The 27,514-nt window shown below is 43.3% G+C and overlaps 2 protein-coding genes across 6 annotated transcripts in view; one reads left to right on the top strand and one right to left on the bottom strand.

Moving 5' to 3' along the window:
* Positions 1-18,130, top strand: part of HMBOX1 (homeobox containing 1) — a 78,798-nt gene extending 60,668 nt beyond the window's left edge. For 4 of the 5 annotated variants that reach the window (XM_080614527.1, XM_080614524.1, XM_080614526.1 and 1 more), the window contains one exon: positions 901-18,130. In XM_080614527.1, the coding sequence (XP_080470653.1) occupies positions 901-1,038 (138 nt within the window). In that variant the 3' untranslated portion in view covers positions 1,039-18,130. The remainder of the gene's footprint in view (positions 1-900) is intronic. The other variant, XM_080614525.1, reaches the window with a different exon arrangement.
* Positions 18,131-25,082: 6,952 nt separating this feature from the next.
* KIF13B (kinesin family member 13B) overlaps positions 25,083-27,514 on the bottom strand; it is a 132,776-nt gene continuing 130,344 nt past the window's right edge. Inside the window, exon 40 of the mRNA XM_080616190.1 lies at positions 25,083-26,786. Coding sequence (XP_080472316.1) covers positions 26,494-26,786 — 293 coding nt within the window. The 3' untranslated portion in view covers positions 25,083-26,493. The remainder of the gene's footprint in view (positions 26,787-27,514) is intronic.

Here is a 27,514-nt window from a genome sequence, read left to right as displayed (position 1 = left end):
TTTGTCCTGTTTCTGAGTGAGGGCAATATTTAAAGAAAAAGGATTCTTAAAGGATATATATTTTATTATAGTAGTTTCCAGCTTCTGGAAGTTGGTAGTTTTGAGAGGCTTCCTGAACCAGGCAGTGTGTCCACTTTCAGCTTTGATAATTTCCAGTAGATTGAATTTTCCCTGAACTTGTCTAAACCCCACCTTTTAAAGCCATTTTTACTTTCATCTGAACTAAAAATCAGTGAATCCTATAACTGAATTGTGATAAGCAAAGCAGTGCTTCCCATTGCCACTTTGGAGTATAGAATCATTCCAGTGAGTTAGATCACAAGAAGCCATGAACAGTTGTTCTTTATTTACTAATTATTTGTGATAAACATTTACCGTATCAACCACTGGCCATTTCTTTTTCAAACTGAAGAACCTGAGTCTCTGTAGCCTCTCCTGGTAAGAAAGCCACCCCATGCCTCTCCTGCCCAAGGTTGCCGTTCTCTCTACCTTTCCTAGTTCTATCGTGTCCTCTTTAATTGGGGTGACCAGAACTGTCTATTCAAAATGTAAGCATTACATGAATTTGTGCAGTGCACAGTGCTTGCTGTCTTAGATTGGTTTCCTGACATACCTAGTGTATCACTTCTGTCTTTATAATTTAGTATTTCCTCAGAGTATCCACCTCCCTATCCTCTCAAATTCCTCTCAAAAGTTGGGTGTGCCACCCCTTGCCTTGCTTACCTTTGTCTGCACAGTGTGGGATATCAGTCCTAAATCAGTTTTGTAAATTCCTTCCACATTCTGCCCCTGTAATGAATGTGTAATTCACTGCCCATAGTCCATTACACACTTGTTTATCTGTGGGTTTTCTACTCATGGAGTAACAATGCTTCTCTCTTCTCCTTTCCACATGCACAGGATGACAACACTAGCCATAGTGACCATCAAGACCCCATTTCTTTAGCCGTGGAAATGGCAGCGGTAAACCACACCATCTTGGCATTGGCCCGGCAAGGAGCCAACGAGATCAAGACAGAAGCTCTAGACGACGACTGATACAAAGAGAGGGGAGGGTCAAAGCAAGAAGTAACTTAGTTTTAGACGTAGCACCTTAGCAGACTTTCCTCAGTCCTTAATATGTGTTCTTACAGTATAACTTTGCAGTTTCTTGTACGTCAGTTAGCTGTTAGGGTCTTGTTCTGTGAAGATGGCATGGTGCCCTCAGCCTTTGCATATACTCTCTCAGTATTAATTCCCAGTAAATAATCAATCAACCAACCAACCTCCCTCTCCCAGCCCCAGTGGCTTGAAAAATCTTGCTGCTCTGTCTTAGCATTCAAAGTGCTTCCAGGTATTTTAGACAGCCCTCAATTACAAGTCTTAGGCTACACTTAAAACCTTGGATAACCTTAGAGATCGTGTTAAAAAAAAATAGTCTGTATGCTTTTCCTTCTCTGAGACTGAAAGGATGCAAGCTGAGGTAGTGGCACAGGGTCGATGGACACCAGATCGGGAGTATTACCAGAGAGTAAAAAGAACACTAGAAACCCCACTTCAGCATGGGAATAAATCATTTCCAGCTGCAATAAGCCGTGCCTCACTGGTCATACAGTGACTTGATATACTTTTGGGTGCTGTGCTGAGAATGTCCATTGGAAACACATTCACGTATTTTGGTTGATGTTCACATATTCAACACAGACATCCTCTACTCTCACAAGCTATGTGGCTTAGTGGATAAGTACTGCCTTCTGCCTCTGGGACCATGATTGAAGCCCAGCCTGGGATCATATGAAAAATGAGCTGAATGTCTAATGGACAACAGTCCACTTCTCAAAACCACTATTCATTATTTGGCATGGCTAGCAGTGCCTGCTCAGAAGAGGTCTGGACTCTATTGATCTGTCATTAACAATTTCACCTATTATTCTTCCTCTCACCTTTTCCATCCCCACCCTACTCCACTCTCCACTTTGCTGCTTTCAAAAGTAATGTTTTCCAGGAAGGTTATTAAAGTCATAAAATGGGTGAGTGGATTTTTACACATCTGTGTAACTACTGCCTACATCCTGACTAGCCTGAAAGGTTCTTGAAGAACTTTTGCATCTGACCTTTGCTAGGAAACCATCATAGCATAAATATTCTCCTAATTACAAACTCTTTTTGTTTGTTTAAAGGCAGGAGGATCTCTTACCTGAGAAATGGGGTGTGAATGTTTTGTGTTCTCTTTACTCTGTCCTTGTTGAGATGTGAGAAAGCTATACGCTATAAAGCTACGAGCAATTTAATTAATAATTGGAAGCCATACTGATAATGGATGTGGTAATATTTGTAAAGCAAACCTACTTAAAGTAGCAGAAACTAATGGAATTGTTTTCCTTGATCATATGTAGCACTTTTGTTACTTTTTTCTTAAAGATATTTATATTTGATAAGTCTTTTTTTATCATTTGAGAATTCAAAATACCAAACAGCAAACTTGCATTACAGAGTCACCCTGCTATCACCTTGTCATCTAGTATCTAAATGATGAACTGTATGTGCATCTAAGAAAATTACATCTGCTAGCATTGTGTGGAAATGATCTCCTGGCATCCTGATAAAATGATATGCTGCTGCCGGTAAGAGGAAACATTTCGATGGAAACAGCATGGGAAGTGTTAGAGATGGGCAGGCCTGTGTTGCATTAAACTAAAAATTAAAAACCTATGTAAATTTTTGTATGTAGATATATGAAAATTTGCATAGCGTTTCCTCAACATTCCATTTTTATCTTCCCAGTTTACATGGGAATAGCTTAAAAAAAGGAAAACAGCTCAGTCTGAAGGATGGGTTTCCCTTTTCTCCCTTTCACTTTTCAGGTGGGGGGAACAAAGGGAAGTTGCTGTTACTTGCCTTGTTCTCATCCATTCCTCACGCTTAACTATCAGATAGCATTGTGGACTCTGAAAATGTGGCTCCTCAGCAGGTTTTTAGCCAGCTTACACCCTTCAAGGCATAGGCCAACTAGATCATCTTTACATCTGTGAATCTCATGAAAATTGCTTAGGTAAGTGTGGAGGAGATTTTGTACTTCCAGGGGGCACAAAGTTGGCATCTCTTTGCTCTGTAACTTTAAAGATATATAGGTAGGGCTTGGCCTCGTCTTTCACTTATGAATTTCATTGGAAAATTTATGTGCTTTCCTTAGATATAGATCACTGAAGCAGAATGAAGCCATCTTTTCTTCTTCCTGTTTTATTGCATTTTTTGAGTTGACGAATTTGTAAGTAGCATCAGGGCAGACTCAGGAAAGAAAGGAATTGGATCAGCGACCATTGCAGCAGTAAAGTTTTTTCTTAACCTGTGTATGAATGTCTTGGTACTTAAGGAGTGAAAGGACGGGGAGAGCTTTTATTTCTATTTTTGCACAGCAGAATGATCAAGCAAACTATAGCCTTAGTGGAATTTTACCTACTTACTCATTCCACAGTCACACACCAAGCTGACAAGCAACATCCACGATTTATAGTGAGGAGATTTTAATAATCGATGACCTCTTTACGCTGGGCTTGCCACCACTATTTGTTCTGGCTGTTTCATTTTAAAAAGAACAGACTCAAACTGCTGGACAGCTGTAATTTTAAAAGAAATATTGCTTACTATACCATCTTAAAAAAAAAAAAGTCATTGTTTCAAGCATTGCCTTTTTAAAGCAATAGAGAAGAATAAAAGTAGTACTAGAACTTCCATATCCTGATTATAGGTTCATGTGATGCAGGATCAAAGTGACACCATTAAAATTGTATGTCTATGCCACCTAATGTAGGATAATCTCAATTCTGTTTGTCCCTGTCAGGTAGCTGCTGGTCTCATCACGCATCAATATCCTATCGGAAGGTTAAACAGTTAAACCCGTTGTGAATGACTGGAGATTGGCAGAATCCTCCCTGTCTGTAGCTTCGTGGTAAATACAGTTTTCTGCTTTCCCACAGCATCTTCTCACTGGAGAAAATAACAAATGGCTTAACTGGGGAATTAGACAGTTCCATGTGTCAGTGTCTGGACTGCCCCTGCCTGTTTTGGCTTTTCTTCAACCATCAAGAGGTATGAGGAAGGTGTAAGATTTCAGCCATTACCAGGGTGCTTATGGCAGTTTGTTTCCTTGATTCTGAACAATCTGCTGTTGGCTGGTGGCTTTTTGGTTTCTCATGAGTTAGCTAGAACAGAACAGATGTTGGTGTGGTGATATCAGGGGAAGTGTACATGATCTGGAGTGAGTGAGTTGGTGGAGAGTGTGTCCTGGAATTTAGTCTTTGTTTTAGGGTTTTTCCCACAATATGGGACTGTTGGTTTTCCATCTCTGGATTTTCTTGAAAATTCAGTCTCTTTATTGTAGCTTTTCAATTCAGTTGGAATTTGTTGTAGCCAATCTGGAATTACTGCAATTTGTTCTCATGTCAGTTCCCTTGAAGTGGATCTGGTGGCAGACTAGATTTACCTTATTGTTCTGTGAATAGAGAGGAAATTATTTAAGATGCTTCTCCTCTGTGATGGGCACAGATTGCTTATAGTTTTGTAGAATAAGTTCTAGCTGTTATTTTGTCTCTCGTGAAGTCCTTATACTTGAGTTATTGTCTCTTACTGTCTTCTTAAAACAACAATTTCTACCTCCACTTCTTTTTCAGGTTGTTTTGGTGTGGTTTTTTTTTTTTTTTTTTTTTTTTTTGTTGTTGTTGTTGTTGTTGTTGTTGTTTTTGTTTTAGTTTTTGGTTTTTTTTTTTGTTTTCCTGAGGATATGAGATCCCAGACATTTGCAATACAGTATGAGTTGATAAAAATAAGTCGACATAGGGATGAGCAGGCATGTTATCCATTGATTGTGTAAACACGTTGTCTTGTGTTACAGAGACATTTTCTAAATACTCTATAATCATATGTGGTGTTCCAGCATAATCCTGTTAGTCCTGTGTTGGATGTGAGCAAGTTGGTTGTGAGTCAGCAGTGCACCTTTGCAGGTCACTGAGAAGAGCCTTCAGTAAGTCAAGGAAAGTCCCCTCTGTTCATTACTAGTGTGACATCTGAAGTATTGTGTGCAGTGTTGGGCAGGAGTGAGTCCATCCTAGGGCTGCTGAGGTGAGAGGGTCAGAGCACATGTTGTGTGGTGAGAGATTGCAAGAGCGGGGGTTGTTCAGGCTGACTCTGGAAGCATCTTCTGTTTTATTCTTCATCTTTCTTAGTGGGTGGGTTTGGAGAAGACATAGCCAGGCCCTTCTCAGAGGTGCATAGCAAAAAGGTGTGAAGCAGTGAGCTAAAGTTGCATTAAAGAAAATCCGAAGTGAACATGAAGAGAAATACTTTTTCATGCTTAAAGTTGGACAGCAGTGGCCCAGAAAGTCAATGAATATCCCAGCCTTTAGGATATTCAAAACTCAACTGGACAAGGTTGAATTAGACACCTAGAGGTCTCTTCTGGCTTCAATTGCTCTATGATTCAGTACAAACCTGCTCAGGTTGAGGTGTTTCTTAGTTCTGATCTGTTAGTGTTGACTTGTTTAAAGAAATTCTCTCAATTTGTTGTTTTTTGTTTTGGTGTTTGATTTTTTGTTTGTTTGGGGTTTTTTTCTCTTTTGCTATTCATAAAAAGTTCTCTTTCTTCTAATAGAGGTGAGCTTTATTTGTGGGTCTGGCTCCAGGCTCCAATCAAGCCATAAGAAATAAATGTCATTAATTATTTCCTCTGTTTACACAGTTTTTCAGGGATATTTGCATTATTCTGTTTGTTTCATTGCCTAACGTCAGACTGGTAAGTTTTCCATGTTTTAGTAACATTTGTGCTGTAGATCAGATTTTGCCTTCATTTGTGGGAATTTATTGTTGTCTTGCTGCTGTGAATGCAGGTGAAAAATTTCACATAGCTGAACTTATTAGAGGGAAAACTGTAATTAACTTAAGCCCACTGGTGACCACTGTAAGCTAGGTTTTGGTTCAGTAAATCATGAAATGGTGATTATCAGAAGCTGAAAGGGTCTGATTAGGAAAGAGTCACATCCTCACTGAGATCTTCCTTTTCTTACCTTAAGTGTTTGCTGCTGGCCGTCACTTGGAAAAAACCCACACTTAACTTCAGGTCTGATTTGGATGTCAGTTTGAAGAGCAATAGTAATGGTGTTTGTCAGTATGGACTAGGATGGGGTCAGTTAGACTTCCAAGTGTTAATTACTGCCTTGAAGGTGCCTAAGAACATGACAATGAGTTCACCAAAATTTTGACTTCCCTTATGTGATAGAAAAATTTTCCTTCACAATGAAGTGCTGCTTGCAAAGAAGTAAAATAAAAGCGTTGCGCTGGTCTTCCACCAGAACAGTTGAGGCACTGAGACATCTGGTAGTTGTAAAGGGGTTTCATAAGGAAACAGGTTTTATTTTTTTGTGTAGACAAAACCAGCAACATTGGTATGAGAGTTCTGAAAACTCAAAATCGCTGCTCCTAAAGTACTTAGAATCATAGAATCATGGAATCATAGAATAGTTAGTGTTGGAAAGGACCTTAAGATCATCAAGTTCCAACCATCCTGCCATGGGCAGGGACACCCCACACTAAACCGTGGCACCCAAGGCACTGTCCAAGCTGTCCTTGAACACCTCCAGGGATGGAGCATTCACAACTTCCTTGGGCAACCCATTCCAGTGCCTCACCACCCTCACAGTAAAGAATTTCTTCCTTATATCCAATCTAAACTTCCCCTGTTTAAGTTTGAACCCGTTACCCCTTGTCCTGTCACTACAGTCCCTGATGAATAGTCCCTCCCCAGCATCCTTGTAGGCCCCCTTCAGATACTGGAAGGCTGCTCTGAGGTCTCCACGCAGCCTTCTCTCCTCCAGGCTGAACAGCCCCAACTTTCTCAGCCTATCTTCATACGGGAGGTGCTCCAGTCCCCTGATCACCCTCGTGGCCCTCCTCTGGACTTGTTCCAACAGTTCCATGTCCTTTTTATGTTGAGGTCACCAGAACTGCACCCAATACTCCAAGTGAGGTCTCACGAGAGCAGAATAGAGGGGCAGGATCACCTCCCTCGACCTTTTGATGCAGCCCAGGATATGGTTGGCTTTCTGGGCTGTGAGAGCACACTGAGACCAGCTCATGTTCATTTTGTCATCAACCAACACCCCCAAGTCCTTCTCCACAGGGCTGCTCTGAATCTCTTCTCTGCCCAACCTGTAGCTGTGCCTGGGATTGCCCTGACCCAGGTGTAGGACCTTGCACTTGGCATGGTTAAATATGCAGGATGTTGTTTGCCTGTGTGTAACCTTAACTCAAATGCAACCCTGGATCCACACCTGTCTCTACAGATTACGAAGATTCAGTGTGACATTTTGCCTGTAGTATGAGACCTGTGGATGTTTAATAGATTTCCCCCCTCCTTTATCCCTGTAATTCTGCTCATTTTAGGTAATAATTTTCTCCTCAGAAGGTTTGTATTCTTCCTTCCACCCCAGCTACATCATTGTGCAGCCCTCACCCCCCAGTGTTCATCAGCTTCTTTTAAGTTCCAGCAAATTCTAGGGGTTGTTTTTGTCAAAATAATACTTATTTTAGACGAAGCTTCTCACCAAGTAGCTCTTGCACTCTTTGAAGTTATTTAACTTGATAATACTATTTTGATCAAAGTCTTAAGCTTGTAGGCAATAATCTTGAGTTTGGTGTAGCTTCTTTCATTTGGCAGGAATCTTTGTTGGCAGAATTGGTCTTGAAATCTGTGGTATGTATCAGTGACCTAATGTGTTCATTAGACAGCTGGAGATCTTGTGCATGTGTTAGTAGCAGTAGTCAGGCTTGTATTGTGTTCCTGGCTAATTTAATGGAGTTTTGTGGAATCAGGCATTTTCACTGTGATTTCTTGGAAGGGAAGGTTGATTGCTGGACCAAAAAGTACCTTGCAGTTCCCAAGAAGAGTTGCAGAGACATTTCAGAATGAAACATCCCCCCTTGGGCTTTTTGCAGCTGGGATATTTACTCAGGATATTAAATCAGTTGTTGGCCAAGAGGCATTTGGCAAGCTGAAAAGCATAGCCCTGAAACCTTCATTTTAGTGTCTGTTATTGTTGTCTAATTTATGGGGTTTAAACTGTCCGACTAATGAAAAGAAGAGGCATTCTAGAGATGGGAACTATAAATTCAAATTTAAAATACACAAAAACTTACTTTTCTCCTTTGTGAGAAATGTGTTTTAACTAGAAGAGTGGGCTTGGTTGTTTTGAGGACTGTCAGTAAGATGACAGCATTTTGATGTTGCTTTTTGTCCAACAAATATAAATAAAATCAAACAAGTGACAGTGATCTCAGCGACGCCAGTGAAACGGAGATGTGGTGAAAAAAGTTCAAGCAATTTCAGAGTTGTTCATCGCTAACCATGGCCTTAGGTTTTGTCACTTAAAAATAGACTAGAATTGTTTGTTCATGCCTGTTTTCACATACAGATGCATTGAACATAGGAGGTGCTGTGGCTAAGATGGTATCGACACAATTACAATGATCACTACAAACTACTCTCTGTTTTTGCTGAGTTTGTTCTTTATGAATATCCATATCATACTTTAACTTGAGCTTGCTGGAAGAAGTAAACAAATATATTCTGCTCTTTCAAAATTATAAGATATGCTCTGTGATGTCTGCAATGTGCTTGTATCCAGATGATAATATTGATATCTGATGTCACGGAGATAGAACAGGGTTTGCCGTTTTCAGTGCGGAGGGAAAAAAATCACAAAACGTATTTTAAATGCCCCTTTTAATCAGGCTGATCAAGAAAATGAACTAATCTGTTTGATTGCTGCTGTGTTGTGCTCTTCCTCATTCTTTCCAGTAAGCTTTGGAGTGCTCTGGCCAACAGCTTAAGCGGGAGTGAACTAAACCCATTGAACTGGAGTGAACTGCGTAATGGGCCTTTGATGTTTCTGTATGTACAGTGCATCTCTCGCTCAGATGGCTTGGCAGAAGGCTCTCTATGCCATTTATTCCCTCACTTCTCTCCGCTGTTAAATGGAAGCGGGTGTATTCTGCTGATCAAAACATCCAGCACACTTCTGCTAAATCCTTTCAAACTGCAGCCAGGGTAATTGGGATGGGTAGGATAAATGCGTAAGAGTATGGCAGTAAAAGTGATGGCAGTTCTTTTGAATGACTGGGTGTCCTTCTGACATGTAATTAGCTGCTTTAGAAAGATGTGGATTGGCATGGTCATAATTAAAAGGATTTCTGTCTTTTCTGTGATTGAAAACAGAAGATCTTCCGCCCCCTAATTCTCTTTAATACCAGTGTTATTAGTGACACTTGGAACACAGCTACTTCGTAAACTTAAATAATGACCTGTTCCTAATGGTAACTTACAACAGCAGGGACTGAAACGGAGTTTAGTTTCTATGCAGAGCTGCTTTTCTTCCTTTCTCCTCCCCTCATGTAAGTATTGTTTCTCCGTAGGTTTTAGAAACAAAAAGGACATTTAGTTATGTGTGACAGCGTGATTACAGATTACCCAGGATTCTGGTTTAGCTGCTCTTAATTTGTTTTAGAGTGCTGGGGAGGATTAGCCATGGTCCAGGACTCCACTGAATTACTACTCATCCTGTGTTTTCACCCTGCCTGCAGGTAGAGGGTACCAACTGCACTGTTGTCCTTGGTTCCTGAAGCAAGGAATCCTGAAGCTAGCTCATCTGTGCCCTTCCAGGTTCCTCTTCATAGTGTCTCATAGTTTGAAAGCCTTATCAGCTGTTGTTGCCAAGTATATAACCGTATTGTCCTCAAGCTGTCTCCTGCCTCCTTTTGGTGTCCTGATACGAGCTAACTCACTTTGCTTTAGAAATCTCAAACTAGCCTGCAGCTGGAGAGTTGGCTGAACAGCATGGTTGTCCCTCACTACAGGAGAGGATATATAGTGGTGACCTAAAATGACATCGTAATCTTTCTCTGATAGGTTGCTGGATTCATAGGGTGTTATGTGCCTTTTTATTCTGTGTTTTTGTGAGAAACATTATCTGTTGACCAGCCTTGAGCACTGCAGAGCCTGTGCTCCATTTTTGCCCTCAATTTTCTTGACCGTATTTTTCCATAATGCTGTTCTCCTGCTGTAGTTAAGTGTCAGACAGGTTTTTATATGCAAAGGTGCATATAGAGACTCTTATTGAAATTTAGAAAAATTAGCAGGTTCTTGACTCCAACAGATTTGCAAAAAAAGTTAGGAACTTCCTTAGGTTCTTATTTAGATCCTTCAGATACTTCTCAGCTTCTTCGTAGTGAAATACTTGTGTGTCAATCTCATCCAGTGTCATGTGGTTCAGAACAGACCTGTGCGTCATGGGTACTTCGGTTCTTCCAGCATGGTTACCTCTGGTGGTACTACACTTGCAGTAGCAACTTCTTTTCTAGGATGTGTTTTCAGACATTAACTTGCTGCTGTTACTGACCCCAATTCAGCTTCCTATCCTCCTCTCCCCAGCCCTTGTCCTTAACTAATTAAAGTCTTCCATGTTATGGCAAGATGGCATATGTAGCTTAAATAACCCACCTCTATTGTTAAGAGGTTGGCTTTAGCCTTCTAAGATATATTTTATGTCATTTGAGATTTAAAAATGCATTTTACTTATAAAGTTTATCTGTGAAATCTCTCAAGGAGGACAAAGAGGTAATGAAAGTAAATTATTAATTAATATTCCTCACCCAATATATTCCATTAAGAATATTAAGCATATATTCAATTCCTCAAAGCACATTTGACTTTGGATATATGTTTTTTTTTAAGTCTGCTTGCTGATGAAGTTGCAGCTATCTCTCTTTGACAGGAGTGTAATGGCAGTACTAAAAATATCCCTCAGGAGCTAACCAGGGCCTGGAACTCAGAATATCAACTCACTGACCAGGTTTTCCTATACTAGAGTGCAAACCATTCAATTTATGCATTTTGGCAAGTGAGCAGATCTTTTCAAGACCAAAATGACATAGACTCACACTTAACACATTCAAGCTCTTCTTTTGAAAAAGTTTGATACAGTTTTGGAATGGAAAGTAGCAGCAGGAGCATCTCACCTTTCTGAGTATTGGATAGAAAGGTTTGAGTTTAGGTGGAGCGATGCTGGGTTCAGAACGGTGAAGAAGAAATTTATTGTGTTACTGGGTGTATTGCACAATAGGCGTAACTACTACACAAGTAGGGTAAACATACTGGATGCTTTATTGATGAGGTAGGCAAACCAGTTTATGAAATGCTCTGAAATCTCCAACATATGTTTCTTTGTGCCAGAGTGTCTTCATGGCTCACCATGTAGCATTATAATGTTCCTTGAGGAGTTGTTACTGGAATTTGAGACATGCTTTGGTTTGTTGAAGAGGTAGTTTCGTATCAGTTTAGCTAAACATTTACATCTTGGCACACAGCTGCTCACTGGGCAGTAACGGTTTAATTCTGCAACTCTTCCTTCCTTTAGAGCTCTCTTAAGACACAGTCCTCTTTCTTCAGGTGCATTTTTTCTTTTTGCATTTGGAAGGGCAGGATAGTTCATTCATCCCAATGGATGAAGTAAATAGAATAGGGAGTTTGCGTCAGGATTGTGGGAGGCCATCTAAAATTCAGGGTCTCCTTGTAGGTGATAGATTGGTCCCTTCTGGCCTTAATTGTAAAACTATGATTCCAAAGAGGTAAACTTTTCTGTTACCTTTATAACCTGTTCATAGTATTTAATAATTTATAGAGATTTGAGTACTAGAGGGGTTCTCTGCAGTAAGAACTTCTTTGACTTTCCATCAGAGAACATATTGTGCCTTATGTCTCTAAACCACATGGAGTTCCAGTTCTGTATGATAAATACCTTTTTACAGTTTGTACTTCTGCCATAATGGGAATCAAACAAATGTAGTTTTGATAACAGGTGGTTTCTGTATGCTGCTGTATTATTTAGGTTTGCTCCAGTATCTTACCAATTCAGGCTGCCTATTCCACTGACACAGTGATACGTACTTACATACCAGCCAGTGTTGAGCAACTAAGGTAGCTCTGGAACAGCGTTATTCTGTTCAACTGTTATTTTTGCTTCTTACATAAAAATCAATAAAAGCCCCCCAACCAAAAGCCCAGGTCAGTCTGAATTTCTAACCTTTGTTATGTTAGATACTGGGTACACGAATTCCAGTTGCTAAGGGTACCTTGCAGTGATTTTTACCATTACCTAAGAACATTCAACATGAAAATCATTCAGTATGAATAAAATTTGATCAGTTGTGACCATCCTCTAGCTGCAGTGCCTCAAGCAATGGAGGGTTTTACTTTCATCAGTTGCCAAAGTGCTTCAAAAAATATCACAGCCAGCAGAAGTCCTCTTGCTAAACTGATGTCTATCCTCTTATTTCCTACACTGAGCATGTATTTCGTTGATGGAATTCCATATGAGCATTTTGAGCTGTACCTCTCCCAACTGCTCTGAGCCATTCCCTTTCTTCTGAAGTTGATTCTCGTTGGTACCGAATTTGTCACATATTGTTTTCCCAAACTTCAGTTCTTCTCATGGAGGTAATTCCTTTTATCTTTTATCCAAGCTTCTTCACACCCTGTAATCCTGTTTTACCTGGTGTGCCAGTGGTTTTGTCACACAGTGCTCTGACCTGATCCTGTTGTTCATACAATCTCCAGATAAGGGGTATATATTGTTTCCATCCTAATAAAAAGCCATCCAGTATAGTGCTGAAGCTTAGATTTGGTTCAGTCTTAGGAATTCTTCCAAGCTTTCTGCTACCCAGAATACTATGGGGTTTTCCAGCATGGTTAGTTAGCAGCCCTCCTCCCTGCCCTTATTCCAGTTTTGCAGCTTAGATTAGAGAATCAGGGAAACAGTAACTTTTAAGTATAATATTTTTTATTGCTACTTGGACTATTCTTTTTTATTGGGAAGACTGGTACTGGGCTGTGCACTTCAGCAGATACTCAGCAATGTTCTAGCAAATTGCTTGCAATAATTAAGGTCTATCACAGATACAGCAGTGCTTCGGAACAAACTGATTTGATGTTTCTTGCACACAATTATCATGCTCAGGTTTATCTGTTCTATTAAGTTCTTTGTACCATTTGTTGTTGCTGCCTCTCCCACTCCTGGTAGGACTCCTTGTTGCTCTCTGTGCCCTTTTACAGTCTTTGGGGACTTGTGTCAGTTTAATTTTGTTCTTCCCTGCATTCTCTTGTTTCTTCTTCTTTTTCCTGCTCAGGCACTTTATTACCTTCACACGTTCAAGCCAGCTTATTTACGGTTAGATATTCTTAAAATTCCTTTAATACTACTTTAGTCCAGCTCGAAAGGCATTCACCTTTCCTTTTGCCTATAAAATGGTGCTGTATCAATTGCTTACTTGAAGTCCAAATCTATTTTGTCTACAGTGTAATATAAACATGAAAAATCCTGTCTACTTTGACCATTCAGAAACAAAAATCAGCTCATAAATTCCATCAGATTACAGCAGGATTTTTACTTGCAACCTCCTGTATGAAATAAGATAGTTCCAAGGTGCTGGACTATGGTTGAGAGAGACAAACAAGGCAGTAGTGTGTTTTTGTGTCATTTCATTTTGTCTTGCTGGCACTCGGTGTTGGAAGCTGTCGTAGTTGGTGTGGTTGTTTCTCTTGGTTGGTGGGCTGTTGCCTTCTTTTTTTAATGTGAGGGTTTAGGACAGAATGCATGGATTTGCATAGCTTTACTGAAGGATGCTTCCCCATGTCACTTCGTTCACCCAGGATTTGGGATCACTTTTTGCAGACAGAGTAGCTTTTTACTAGATTTTTTTAAAGTTGTTTTAGATTTGAAGAATTTCAATTTGAAAAATTATAATGGAAACAGTTTGGAGTTTGAGCTTCCCGCCTTTTGGTATCATCCACTGAATTTTCTTGTTTGTTTTTGGTTTCTGCTTAAGTTTAGGTATCATCTTGAGACATGTGCTGAACTGATGCTCAGGACTCATTTCTAGTTGCTGTGTGGCCAGAGTCCTGTTTGTTCTTTTGAGAGGGATGGATTTTCCATTTCATCACCCGTTGCAATACAAACTCCAAAGCAGAAATGCCTTTGGCTGTTGGCTCTACCCATACTGTTAGGAATGTCTTTCCAAATCTTGTCAGTAGCCCACCCTCCTTCATTTGCCACCAGAGATGTTCTGGAGGGTTGTGGGCAGCACATCCCACACCAGCACCACACTCAGCATGCTGCTGCTTGCTTGAACAGGGAGAGCACTATGTCTTGCTGGACATCAGATGTCAGATCCGAAAGGACAAAGCGATACCATCACTCCACAGGACCACCACAGAGACAGGCATTTACCTTAAAAACAATACAGGAATAAGAAATTTAAACTAGATTTAGTTCAATAGCAGTTCTATCAAAGGGTGACAAATAAAAGTCAGTTGTGTCCATGGGGAGCACTGTTTTCTTGACAGATCGCCTTGGCTGGCTCCCTCTTGGTCTTTATGATCTTCCCAAGGCTGATGAAAGCCCGGGAAGTGTGAAATATGTGCAGTACTTTTTTATTTTTTATTTTATTTTTTTTCTTAGTGTCAATTTAAGAAGTGCCTCAGTGAGTAACAGGACTCCAGAGTGAGCTGGAGGAATAGGATTAGACCTCATTTCCCTCTTAAGTAAAGAGCCCTCCCTACAGTCCCTCCACACACCTGACTCCAGCCAAGTGGTGGGAGTCCGGAGCCCTGCAGAATCCCGCTGGAAGGAAATCTCTGCTCCTTCCTCATGCTCCCCCCTCAGTTTTCAGTCTGTTGTGGGGATCTTCTTAACAAATCTCATTTCTCAGCCAAACCTCAGCAATCTCCGATTTGGAGTGGATGGTGAAGAGGGGGGAAGCTTGGATAGAATTCAGTAGGAAACTGCCTCTTGGATTGCAGATGGAAATAGCTTTGTGCATGGAATATGCACCTCTCAGTAACCATACGTCTGAGACTCCGGACAGAAAAAACTAATATGCATATTGATCATCCCTTTCTGGGATCACAGAAGCAGTTTCCTCCTATATTCTTACTTATTTCTAGGTTTATAATAGTGGCACCTGCTAAGCATTTTGTCCAAATAATTGTAATTCTTGGCAGGTGGTTATAATTTTGTAAGCATACACGAGAATTTTATGTGGGTTAAAAAAGAAAGAGATATCAATGCTAGTTTAAAAAATTGCATTAAAGGAGAATTTCTTCTGACCATAGTAAAAGGAAATAACACTATTAAGATGTATTAGTACCACTTAAGGATTCAGAAAATGAAAGCAATCCGTATGTAGATGTTTTATTTTTCGTTAGTAACAAAATGTTGTTTTCACTCTTGACAACTTAATAACATATGAGTTAGGAAAGCCTAGGAAATTACTATTGGCAAGAAAAGCTGTAAGGACATCTCTTTTGCAGAGAAGAGAAAATTAGCTTGTAGGATGTTGATGGGTGTTGATATAAGCAATGATCAAATGTGAATCTATTGCTGGGGTACTAATGAAAATAAAGTAGTTGTGGAGCCTGTAATGCAGACGGACTGTTGGATGCCGTACTGTCACCCTGCTCGAGGGATGCCTTTTTTAACAGTGATTGTTTTTTCCCTAAACCAAGTGTTTGTCAATAGCAGTGGTTGTAATTGGAAAAAAGATTAATGTAGTAGTGAGTGTTGCAAGCCTAGAAGTGAGAGGATGGTGGAACAGTATCTGAGGCTCACAAAAAGCGAAGCAAAACCCCATCAAAGCGCCTGGGAGTCGCAGTTTTCACTTCAAACTTTTGTGTGTCTTAGTTTTGTTCCCGTCACGTTAATTGGGAGCCAGGGGGTCGTGTCGACCTTGCATCTCCAGAGGGGGCAAGTGCAGTGGTGGTACTGTGTGTATGGGGTGGCTGGTGGTGACCTACGGACACTTTGCGTGTCTACCAAGTGCATCAGTAGCTTAAGGCGAGCTGCGTCCCACCTTGGCCAGTCACCGCAGTGCACTGGCAGGTTCTTACGTGTCCCTGCGTGTCCTGTGTTGGCATCTTCCACACGTGTGTTTGTTTCCCCTGCCATGTGCCCCGATGAAACGGCACCTGTGTCTCATCTGCTGTAGGTGTTCTGCCTACCTCAAGAGGTAAACATGGTATCCTAAAGTCGTATGTTCACAGTCTGTTCTTTTTTACATGAGCACTAGCGCACACACTCACACACACACTGGAATGTATATTCTCCTCCCCCACCTCGTCCCAAAATAACCTCTTGACCTGATCCTTGCTGTAGCCACCACCAACTCCTCTTGCAAATTGGATGCTGCTTTAAATGTGAAAACAAATGTTCAAGAAGCTATAAAACCTGAATGAAAGCTAAAGCTGAATTTATAAAGCCTTGTTGCATATGAGCCAAAAGTGCAAAAAGCTCTATATAATGAACTAACCTGCCACTCATATAAATATAAATATATATAAATATATTAAAATCAGACTGTTCTACAAAATTGTGTATTTGTATTTTTGTGTACGTACAATTTTCTGCTAAGCAGAAGGAGGATGTAGTATAGGATGATGTGAGAAGAGATTTTGTTTAATCATATTTCTTTGTTACTTATTTTTGTTAACATCCAGATGCCTGTCTTTGTCTTATGTGTATGACACTGTTTCAAAGGTGCAGTATCCCTCTCCCGCCCGCGTATTGAACCTCTTCCACCATGAAGGAGTCGGGTAACGCTACACACCATCATCATCAAACCCACAAACATGCCTAGGTCTTGATCTTTATAAGGGCTGCTTGTTCAGCTTAAAGACTCTATAATTCACACTGGCACTTAGTGGGTGTGTTGTGTTGTTGCTCCCAGTAGTAATGTCAAATATTCCTGTGCTGCTTGGTGGCTTTGCACACGGGTGTTCTCCACACCGTCTGTAGGATCTTTGCTACTGGTCCTCGGCTTCAAATTTTGAGGGATAAATGGGGTGAAGAAGTAGGATAGATTGGGAGGGAGAATGATTCTTGTGTTGGTTAAGCTGCTCATGGTAAAAAAAGGCACCAGGGAAGCAATACTGTGTATGGCAGGGGAGTGAATCTCAGGTAACACCACCTCAGAGGGAGATGGAGGAAGGTGCCACAGGGAACTTGGGTTTTCCACAGCTCTCTGCATGTTGTTGAAGTGTGGGTGTGCTTCCTGGAAGGTACTGTGGGAAGTTAACGAGTTGTAACTTCCCCTGTGCCACTTCAACCATGTCCTTCCATCCCAGGAGCTGCACATGAGCCATGTGTGTCCTTGGTGGCTTTGTGACCGCTGGGCCTTTGCTGTAAGAACAATCACAGCAACCGTATTGGACAAGGTCCACCTTCTCATGGCCTGATGCCCTTGCAGTAAAGACACTGATTTTTAAGAAGAATATTCCAAAATCTTCTCCAAATCACTGTTTTTATCTGCAAGGAGCCCATGGGTCTGCTCCCTCGTTTCTTGCAAGGAGGAAAGTAATAGCTTTTATCCCTTGGGTGCCCTTGGAATCATTATTTATCTGTTATAGAGGGAAGAACTATCCAGGAAAAGGGTAGTCAAAGGAGAACAAGGTAAGACAGAACATGGTGGGAAAAACAATGCGAAGCTTTAGGCCCAAGAGAGGGCAGTTCCCCTCCCTGTCCCACCACAGGCTTGCTGTAGACCATCAAGGCAAATGGGGTCCCTTCTATGTGTGTCCATGTGCCCATCTCTGAAATGCAGGTGAGAGCCAATAACCCCTCACATCTCCCTCAAAGTGCTGCAAAAGGGCAAAGTATTGACCAGACTCCTTCCCCCGTGTCCTTCACTCTCTTCCTTTATTTTCCTTTCATTTTAATGATTTCTAACACTGTTTGGATCCTGGCCCAGGGAGAGCGATACTGCATCTTTACATGTAGGGCTCATATTTATAACAATGTGTAATGACTGTAGCAAAAGTCCTTGTTTCTATACGTGAATGGACAGAGAAACAAGTGCTCTATTGTATTGATTAAAATAGTTAAAATGAGTCCTGTATCATTGTATCTCCTATTCTGGATTAGTGCCTTTTGGACAGTAGACTGTTCTGTAATTAAAATGTAGTATAACTGCTTTTTTGTACAGTTTTGTTTTAATAAAACTTTTTTTTAATTTGTGTTTATTTTAGTATTGTACCTATTAGAAAATAAAAATGTATAACTCCAGCACGCTGCCTTCTGCTCTCGTCCTTTCTGTCTATTGAGCCTGGGTGGGGAAACCAAGGGGGGCCTTGGGCACATGTAGGACCTAAGATGTGCCTTGAGCAGTTACTAAATGTACAAAATACTAAGAACTCCCTTGCTAAAGACTGGAGTTTTTGTGCCTTCGCTTTTCCATAAGGATGGTCTCAGAGGGATGAAGGTGGGGGGGGTACGTCAGAAGCAGTTGCATCCCTTGGCCAGCGTGGGAGGCTCCTTCCACTGAAAGGAGAGCTGATGAGCAGCGCGCCGTCTCCTCCTGAGCACAGTTGGGTTTGTCGCAAGTACACATCATACAGGAGCGTGGTGACCAAGGAAGGTGAAGGGTCTCTTGCTTGAAGAGTTGTTGGAAGTCTGGAGGGAGGAGACATCAGGGCCATTTGATAATAAGCCCTGAAAGATGGTGGAGTAATGAGCAGCTGCATAACTCTGAGAAGCCAAAGGAAGGAGGATGCTTTGGGTGCCCATTCCTCCTGACGGGTTGTGCTGAGCATCTGAGGGGGCTCCAACCAGGGCGAGCGGGTGCTTGTTGAGCTGCTTTTCATCAGGTTTTGTTTCTTTACAACTGAGTTCCCAACACATTGCAGCTCTTTCTGACTTCCACAGTAAGGGTGAGCCCTTGGAGCAACTCAGCTGTTATGGAGGAGTAGGTAATGGAGTTGCCCAGCAGTGCTGAGTCCCCCAACAACTTCTTGGAGGGGAGCAATAGGATGTGCAAGGGTGGGCATGTAAAGAGTAGGGTGGGTGATGACAGGGCCTTTTCTAGCATGACTGGGTGCACATGGGGACCTCTTTCCCAAGGAGAGACAGTCCCTGGGTGGAGAATGAAAGATGAAGCCCTCACCCTGCTTCAGAGAAAAAAACAGGGATGCAGAAAAGCTCAGGTTGGAGATTTTCTATGAAGGAGAAACAAACACACAACAGAGGCTTGTAATATGCAAAAAACTCCACTTCCAGCCCATTTTGTGCCTTTTTTAATCCCTGCAGAACCAGATGAGCAAGGGAAATAAATAAATAAATTCATTCATCCCAAGCAGGTGTCTGAGAGTGAACAGAAATCCCCCTTTGGAACCTGCTGAGCTGGTGGCAGAGCAGCTCCTTGCACGGCTCAGCCGGCGTCAAGCCAGACCCCCCCCATCCTCTTGCGCTCCTGCTCTTCCTCCCCTGAAGGAGGAATCCAGCCGCCCCTGGAACCCATCAGCTCCACTGGCTTCGCCTCTTGCAGCAGAGGGCCTGAAGCCAAGTGAGGACAACGAATGCGGCATTAATCCGAAGGCAGGCAGGGAAAAGGTGTTCTTTGTGGTTTGTTTTTATGTTTATTTTCCGGCTCGTTTTGATCAGGGCCCTTTTAAAACCGGCTTTGGCTGAGGAACAGAGAGCAGCGCGCGGCTGCGGTGCGGGGAAGGTGTTACAACCACCTTCTGGGAAGAGCGAGGTTTGAACAAAGTACCGGCGCTTCAAACGGCTCCTGTGTGTCAGCCAAGGATGAGGGCTTTCTTTTGCAGAAGGTAAAACATTAAAGGAAAGTGGTTTTAAAACGGAAGAAAAAGGCAGCTGTATTTTCGTGCACTGATTGCAAGACAACACCGATAAAAATATCCTTTGCTAAATGACTTTCAGCGGGATTGTGGGATCAACACAGCACTGGTTGCTTAAAAAAAACCCCACCAAACGAAATGAAGCAAAACCAGCCACAAAAAACCCCAAAGCAAACCCTGACAGCTCCACCATGGAGCTGTCGTTTGGAAATAGATGTTGCTAAACAGAATGATGGGACAGAGGGTGGCAGTTTCAAGGGCGTGCTGCTGCCCTGAAACATCGGGTGGGTGCCTTGGGTTGCTCATGAGCTGGGGGTGAGGGGTCCCCCAAGGGCTTCTGTGCCTGCAGAATAACATCAGGGTAATGCCAGGAACGGCTGCAATATCCCACTGCCGAGGACAGAGCGGCCATTGGGGAGCACGTGGCTCCTCAGAGGATGTTTCTTATTTTCAGACAGTGCCAGGATCCTCTCATGGTTCCTACTCACCCCGGACACCTGCCCATAAACACACCCATTCCTCACCCTTACATCTTACTGGCCACTGTGAAGAGATGCTGAGCCTGGGGCAGCCCGTCTGCTCCTCCATTGCTTCTTGCATCTGCACAAACCTGGGGGATCAGGTAATGCTGGGCTGTAGTCACATTAACATAAATAACCACATCAAAATCAGCACCAAGCTCAGGATGATTTGTTCTTCCAAAGGAGCCATCCCCATCCCAGCTCCCTCCCCACTCACCAGGTCATGATTTCTAAGCTGTTTCCCTGCCCCATCCCAGCTGGCACCCGTCCTCCCTGACCCCAAGTGCTGGGACACTTGCCCAGTTTCAGGGGGCTGCAGGCAGTTCAGTTTTACAGCCCATGAGGGGAATGGAAGGAGCAGAGGAAAGAACAATCCCTACAGGGACTAAAGGCAGGGCTGGCAGCAACAGTGCCCCATCCAGTCTGAGGTCCAGCAGCTGGAGAGCATGGGGGGGAGCATGACCAGACCCCTGCCTGTTTGTTTTAGCATAATAAATATATTTCATTTATTGAGCTCTGCGGCCCCAACATAAGAAGGATGTGGAGCTGTTGGAGCAAGTCCAGAGGAGGCCATGAGGATGCTCTGAGGGCTGGAGCACCTCTGCTATGGAGACAGGCTGAGAGAGCTGGGCTTGTTCAGCCTGGAGAAGGCTCCAGGGAGACCTCAGAGCAGCTTCCAGTGCGTAAAGGGGCTACAAGAAAGCTGGAGAGGGGCTTTTGACAAGGGCCTGTAGGGACAGGACAAGGGGGAATGGCTTTAACCTGACAGAGGGGAGATTGAGATGAGCTCTTAGGAAGAAGTTGTTCCCTGTGAGGGTGGTGAGGCCCTGGCACAGGTTGCCCAGAGAAGCTGTGGCTGCCCCATCCCCGGCAGTGTTCAAGGCCAGGTTGGATGGGGCTTGGAGCAACCTGGTCTAGTGGAAGGTGTCCCTGCCCGTGGCAGGGGTTGGAACTGGATGAGCTTTAAGGTGCCTTCCAACCCAAACCATTCTGTGATTCTAGAATAGGGAAAATGAGCTCCACAGGCAGTGACTCCCCCACCCCAATGGCTGCAAGCAAAGTGCTATTTTCCCAGAACACCAAAGAGAAGGGTAAACCCATGGGTTGCTCATGGATTGGAAGGCCCCTAAATTGGAGACAACCAGGCAACAGTCTTGTTTGAAACAGGTCTCAGCACCCTAGCGTGATGCTGCTCCATTGCAGGGCTGCAAGTGCATCTAAATGTTTTGGTGATGTGACCCGGATTAACAAAGCACAGATTTGGGGGCTCTAAAGAAGACGTTTATTTAGGTACTGCAGGCTGCATCGCACGTATGATACAATATTACAATCATTTAGTATTGTACAGAAATAATTAAAAACTTTACAGCTCATTACAAAGTATCTTTGGATTTTAGCTCATTTAAAGTACACCGATCGGCATGGAACACCACAGCGTGAGCGGCCACTCTCTATATACAGACCCACTACATTTACAGCAGTCAACACAACCGTGAGCTGGAACAGGCTCTCCCAAGACACAGTGGGTGTTAGTGGAGGTGAAAACACAGAACGAGCCCCAGCACAAGAACAGCACCAACATCACCACATCTGAGGCAAGGCAGGGATGCGCTGGTGCATACCCAGCCGGTTGCTGCTTGGAGCACAGCTTCTCTGTCAGCTTCAGAATGGGTTTGGAAGGGATATGCAAGGAGAGAGCAGCTGCCTCTTCCTGCCGGACAGAAGCCCTGCTCCTGCTGAGCGGGTGAGGGTGATAAAGAGGAAATGTCTCTAATGCATCCCCACCACTCTGCACTCCTGGCCCTTGCTGGGTTTAAGGAGCCCCAACCCATGTCTCTGCTCCCTCCACTGTGGCACTCAGATGCTGGAGCCAGCAAAAGGCTCAGCCAGGCTGTGCCAGGAGGCTCTGCTGCCACCAGAGCAACCTGGTCTAGTGGAAGGTGTCCCTGCCCCATGGCACGGGGTTGGAACTGGATGAGCTTTAAGGTCCCTTCCAACACAAACCAGCCTGGGATTCCATGAACCCAGCTGTGCGCGGTGCTCAGGGGCAGACGGCAGCAGCCAAGCATTTCTCAGGAGTGAAAAACATGACAGTGTCTTAGGAGGAGGACGGAGAGCACAGAAACCAAAGCACAGATAAAGGAGATCCAGACACAAGACACTTGTCGCCCCAGCTCAAGAGTATTCTGTGGTGTCCAGTTTGCACCTTCACTTCTCACGCTCACCCTCTCCTTAAAGCTGGACGGCCTTGAGCTGGTACAAAACCCAGCCCCTCACTGCATCAGCTGCTGACCGAGGGATAAGGCACTACGAAAACTCAACCTCTTGTGCAAAGATCTGGCAGTACCACCGTAAGGACAGCACAAGCATGAACACAGAAAAGACTCAACAGCTCTGCTCCCATACAAACAGGTCTGTACAACACACAAGCACATTTTGTACGGGTTTTCACAACTGATACATAGGAATGAGGTGGGTTTCCTGGTTCACAGGATAGCAAAGAAACGTCGAACTTCCCCCCATACAGGCAGCAGAGGTAAGCTTCCACCTCAACACTGGCAAAATGCTCTTCTTAAGGACTCGGGCAATATTATCACACAGAACTAATTTCTGTTAGCTTTCCTCAACTGAACTACACCACTAAACAGCAAAGAGCAAAGGCTCTTGAATGGAAAGATGATTTTGGACACAGAGATCAAAACACCATGAAAGAGCTGAATGTAACACAAGAAAATGTCTTGGCTTGCTTTGAGAAAACCCAAAGAAGTCGCCCTGGAAAGCATCCTCTTGGCTGACTCGGGTAAATGACACAACACTTGTGCAGAGCTGCAGACCCAGGCTCACACCATCACCTTTCCTACCACCAACACAATTTTCAATATCCAGAATCCAAGACCTACCCACAGTTGAAGAAAGCAACCTGGCATCACCAAGCAGACACAGGAGAGGAGACACTTCCCACAAGTTACAGTCCCTGCATTAAATATTCTTCTTCCCTGTATAAAGTGCATGAGAATCTTGGAAAATATGCATAGCTATCAACACGCCAGCCTCAGTTGCTGGTGCTTCCAGTTAAGAGCACCTCCTCTATGCTGAGCGTAGAGCTTTTCTAATGCTATCAATAATAAAATAGATATATATTACCTTCATTATGGTTTTAAACTGCTTTCTGGTTAGTTGGCTTAGCTGGTGCAAAGTAACAGATGGCTTTGGGTGGAGGGATGCGCACTCCCTGTGCCAGAATCTTGGAAAATATCTTCAGAAGCAAGCCCAGGAAAGCTGGGGTGGGCAGGAGGGAGACAGAGAATCCTCCAAGAACATCCTCATGGACAAATCTGACCTGTTGGGCTTTCCGGAGCTTGTGCCACATTGGGGTGGTTTGGTCAGCATGGCCTCACTTGTGGGGCAGGTGTCAGGGTGGAATTTGAGGAGAGGTTTAGTTTCAGCAGTCAAACGAGATGGTAAAAACCAAAAGAGCTGTGAGTAAATTCCTCCCTCCACCAAAGTCAACAAGGCGCTCCCTTAACGGAGCACTTCCTCATGCTGATCATCCACTGATGTTCTAAACAAACCAGCTATATCCAAGATATTTGCTTGCAGGACAAGTTATCCTAGAGGAGGCAGCAAGTACGTTCTGTTCAAACCATATTTCAAACCCCTCTGAATACGCCCAGCATGATTTTGTGACACGACTGAGGGCAGGTGGAGGAGGAAATCCACCCCGTACCAGTCACCTGCAGCCTCTGAGAACGTGCCGCAGATGTGCAAACACTGAAATCTGCCCTTAGGTGGTCAGGGCTGTAGTACAAACACAGCCACAGGAATTTATAGTGGGTAGCATAAACAGTGAACTATTAACTCAACTGCTTCTGCCTGACCCTTTCACCCCTGTGACTTCAACACCTTTATGTGCCACAGAACTCCAGTCTTCAGAGACAGCGGTGCAAGAAAAAAGGCTTCAGAAGGACTTGGAGAGGTTTTCTCTTCATGTCTCCCCAAAAGGGGCCACCTATCAAACATCAATTAAAGATATCCCTAAATCCAGCAAATGAAATGCTGAGACTAAAAACCACAGCTACCAGTGAGGGGCTGTTTCACGGTAGCTGACTTTCTGCAGCACATTAGAACAAAGTGCAATTAAAAACTGGTAAAGATGGGGTTTAGAAAACTCACAAGGCAGTAGAAGAGGCATCATGTTCATTAGCGGGTGGTTTTTCATCAGCAAGACTCATCATACCCCAAAAAGGAACGCTGCTTGGTTGCAGGGGTCATGCCCATAAAACCAGTTACAATTTTAAACCCCAGGATTTTAGCATCTGATTTCTTTACTACTAAAATTCTCCCATCACCTTGGCTTGAACAGACAGGAGCTTTGTGCAAAGGAAAACAAGGAAAAACTGTACACTAAAAATAGTTTTAAAAGCTGGTCTGTAGACTTTATATTAAGGTTTCTTTATGAAAATTTAGGAAACACTGAAACTAGTCACACAGAGCTGAAAGGATACACAAATCCCTGGCAGTACTATGCATGCTGCATTGTAACCCATCCCACTTCTGCTACAGATTAGTTTCTATTTTAATTTTATTCCTTCTGCATAAATAATATTAATTACAGTAAATCAGCATAATTATCTCCTCCGCTAAGCATCCCTACCTCCTCTGATGACAATGAATCTTTCCCTTGGACCTCTGAACCAGATGGCTAAGGCACTTAGATACCCACGTGCAGCACGGGCAGCGACTAGATACCTATTAAAGTTTAATCATTAATTTAGCATCCTAAATATTCCCCACGTAGATAAAATATCTATTGCTCAAGCTGTCCAATCCCCCGTGATGACTAAATACGACATAAACAGCTCAGAATAGAAAAAGTCTGTGGCCTTTCTTCCTGTGTTAGAAAATGAGTGAGTATATGTTGATATGTGCACATGTATATACAACACACGTACAGCAATACGTCATTTGTGTCATAGGCAGTTAAAAAACAACAAGAGTTACTGAAAATAAAAGCAAGTTTCATAAAAGCCAGCCCAAACCTCCCACTTCCAAGAGGGATGATTTGTTCTGGGGACGACGACTCAGCCCGTTCAGCCAGGTTTGCTTTTGTGCACCGCTGGGATGGTTTAGCTGGCGACAGAGGCACCTCCTCTTTGGATGGATGGATGCTCAGTATGGACCTGGTGGAGCTCCTCTGTGCAACGTCAGGTGGTGGATGATTGTAAAGCACAAACATTTCATATTTTAAAACAATAAATACAAATAAATAGACTGGATTCATCCCATTATAAGGACAGCAACCCTCTGCTTTGCCTAAGTGGTAAAAATCCAACCAGCTCCAAAGGCTGGGTGGGAACATCAAAGCACTTAAGTGCTGATATCTCTGCAGAAATCCTTTCTGCCCACACGGCAGCACCAACAAGAAGAAGGTGCTGCCACTTTGGAGCAAGTGAGAGGGGATACTGTCATGGTGAGGGAGCATGTGAAATAGATTAGATGGACAATTTGCTCAACTCCTCTCCTTCCTGAAGGGATTAAAACTATTATATGGGGTCATGGGCCTTCTCCTGTTCCCAACAAAACAGCTAGAAAGATTGTGCCAATTTCACAGCAGGAGAGAGACACAACGGGACACCAATCAAAGAGGCACTGGGCCCAGGTCACACAACCAATGAACTGGTGGTTTTTTAAATAAAGAGATTGGTGTGGGTGTGTGTGTGTGTGTGTCTTTATTTCCAAATAAAAATCTATGCTTGCTTCTCTGCCTGTCTGGATTCATGATAACCTTGCTCTTTCACCATGTATTAAGTGATATGGACACATCTTCCAGAAGTAGAAAAGAATTGTTATTTTGGGGAAGTTTCTTTAGAATTGCCAGTCACACCAAGAGAAGCACTAGTGCATGGGTAGTATTCTGTAGCTATTGGAAAGCCATGTCATAATTCAAACAATTTATGCATCTCTTCCTTCTCTGAGAGGTGGAAGACAGCAGAGCTTACACACACCCACCGCCATGAGCTTTCACCGGCTGCCATCAGTCATACCCCGGAGCGTCACAATTTGTAGCAGGAAACGAAGGACACAGATCCAGCACCATGACAAGGCAAAGAATTAGCATGTCAATCACCCAAAGCAGATGAAAAAAACCTTCATTAGTGTTTGCCACAAACTAGAAGTTCACGTGGTTGGTTTCACTTCCCAAAGCTAGAAGACCTGCTTCCTTGGCTGCGTTACACGGCGTTTGCTGCAGTGGGCAGAGCTGTCTCAGTTTGCCCAGGATTTCCTGTTCTCTGCATTTTTCTGGTTCTTCTCTAGTCTCAGCATGGGTCCTCCTTCTGATTTGGCCAGGGCTGTGAGTGAAGCCAGGTTGGAGGCTGAACCGGAGAAGTTGCCGCTCTTCCTGTTCTCAGTGGCAACTCCTCCTTGCAACCTCAGCCCGGTGCTCCGCCGTCTTGCTGATCCTGTGGCCTTTTTAACTCTGTCTGGTTTCACAAGCAATCCATAGCCTGGGTTGCATCTGAAATACTGCTTCCCTCCAATTGAGCCATCATTCTTACCTGTGACAAGAAAAGAAAAAGATGATAGATGAAATGGTTCTTATTCTGTGTGCATGGTGTGCTCTCCATATGCTGGGCTGCATCACCTTGACCTTGGTCAAGGAAGGGGATTCTTCCCCTCTACTCTGCTCTGGTGAGACCCTCCTCCACAGTCCTGCAACCAGCTCTGGGGCCCCTAGCACAAGAAGGAGTTGGAGCTGTTGCTGGGGGTCCAGAGGAGGCCACAAAGATGCTCGGAGGCAAAGCCATTGCACAGTTACTCTGAATGCGACTCTCCATCTTATTCTTCCTCCCTGCTCACTATTCAGGGGAATGCTTTAATTTCACCGAAAGTGTTAAATACTCAGTTCAGCAACAAAAGCATCAGCAAACTATCAGGAAGGAAGGAAAAAAAAAAAAGACATTTAAAAGAACTTTTGGGTTTCTGAGTTGGTGAGAGTCTGAAGTTGAGAAGAGTTCCTGTTTCCATGTCAGAAAACCTCCACAGAACAGAAAGAATAATTTTTTTACACTGATACTGTCTTTAACTTCTTTAAACATTCTGCCCCATCACTGTTCTGACAGAGAGCGCTCCCATCTGCAAAGGGAATGTGAAACGATACGACAGCTCTTTAAACGACATAAGATCACCCCTTTTGTTTTACAAGTATCTCCTTCTGTCTACCACCAGCACTGCTTTGGGTCCCACATAGCCTCATGTGGCCAGGGACTTGGACTTCTACCCCTGC

Source organism: Psittacula echo (assembly GCF_963264785.1).
Source record: "Psittacula echo genome assembly, chromosome: 4".
In the NCBI taxonomy this organism is placed as follows: Eukaryota; Metazoa; Chordata; class Aves; order Psittaciformes; family Psittacidae; genus Psittacula; species Psittacula echo.
This window is presented reverse-complemented; position numbering and strand designations above follow the sequence as displayed.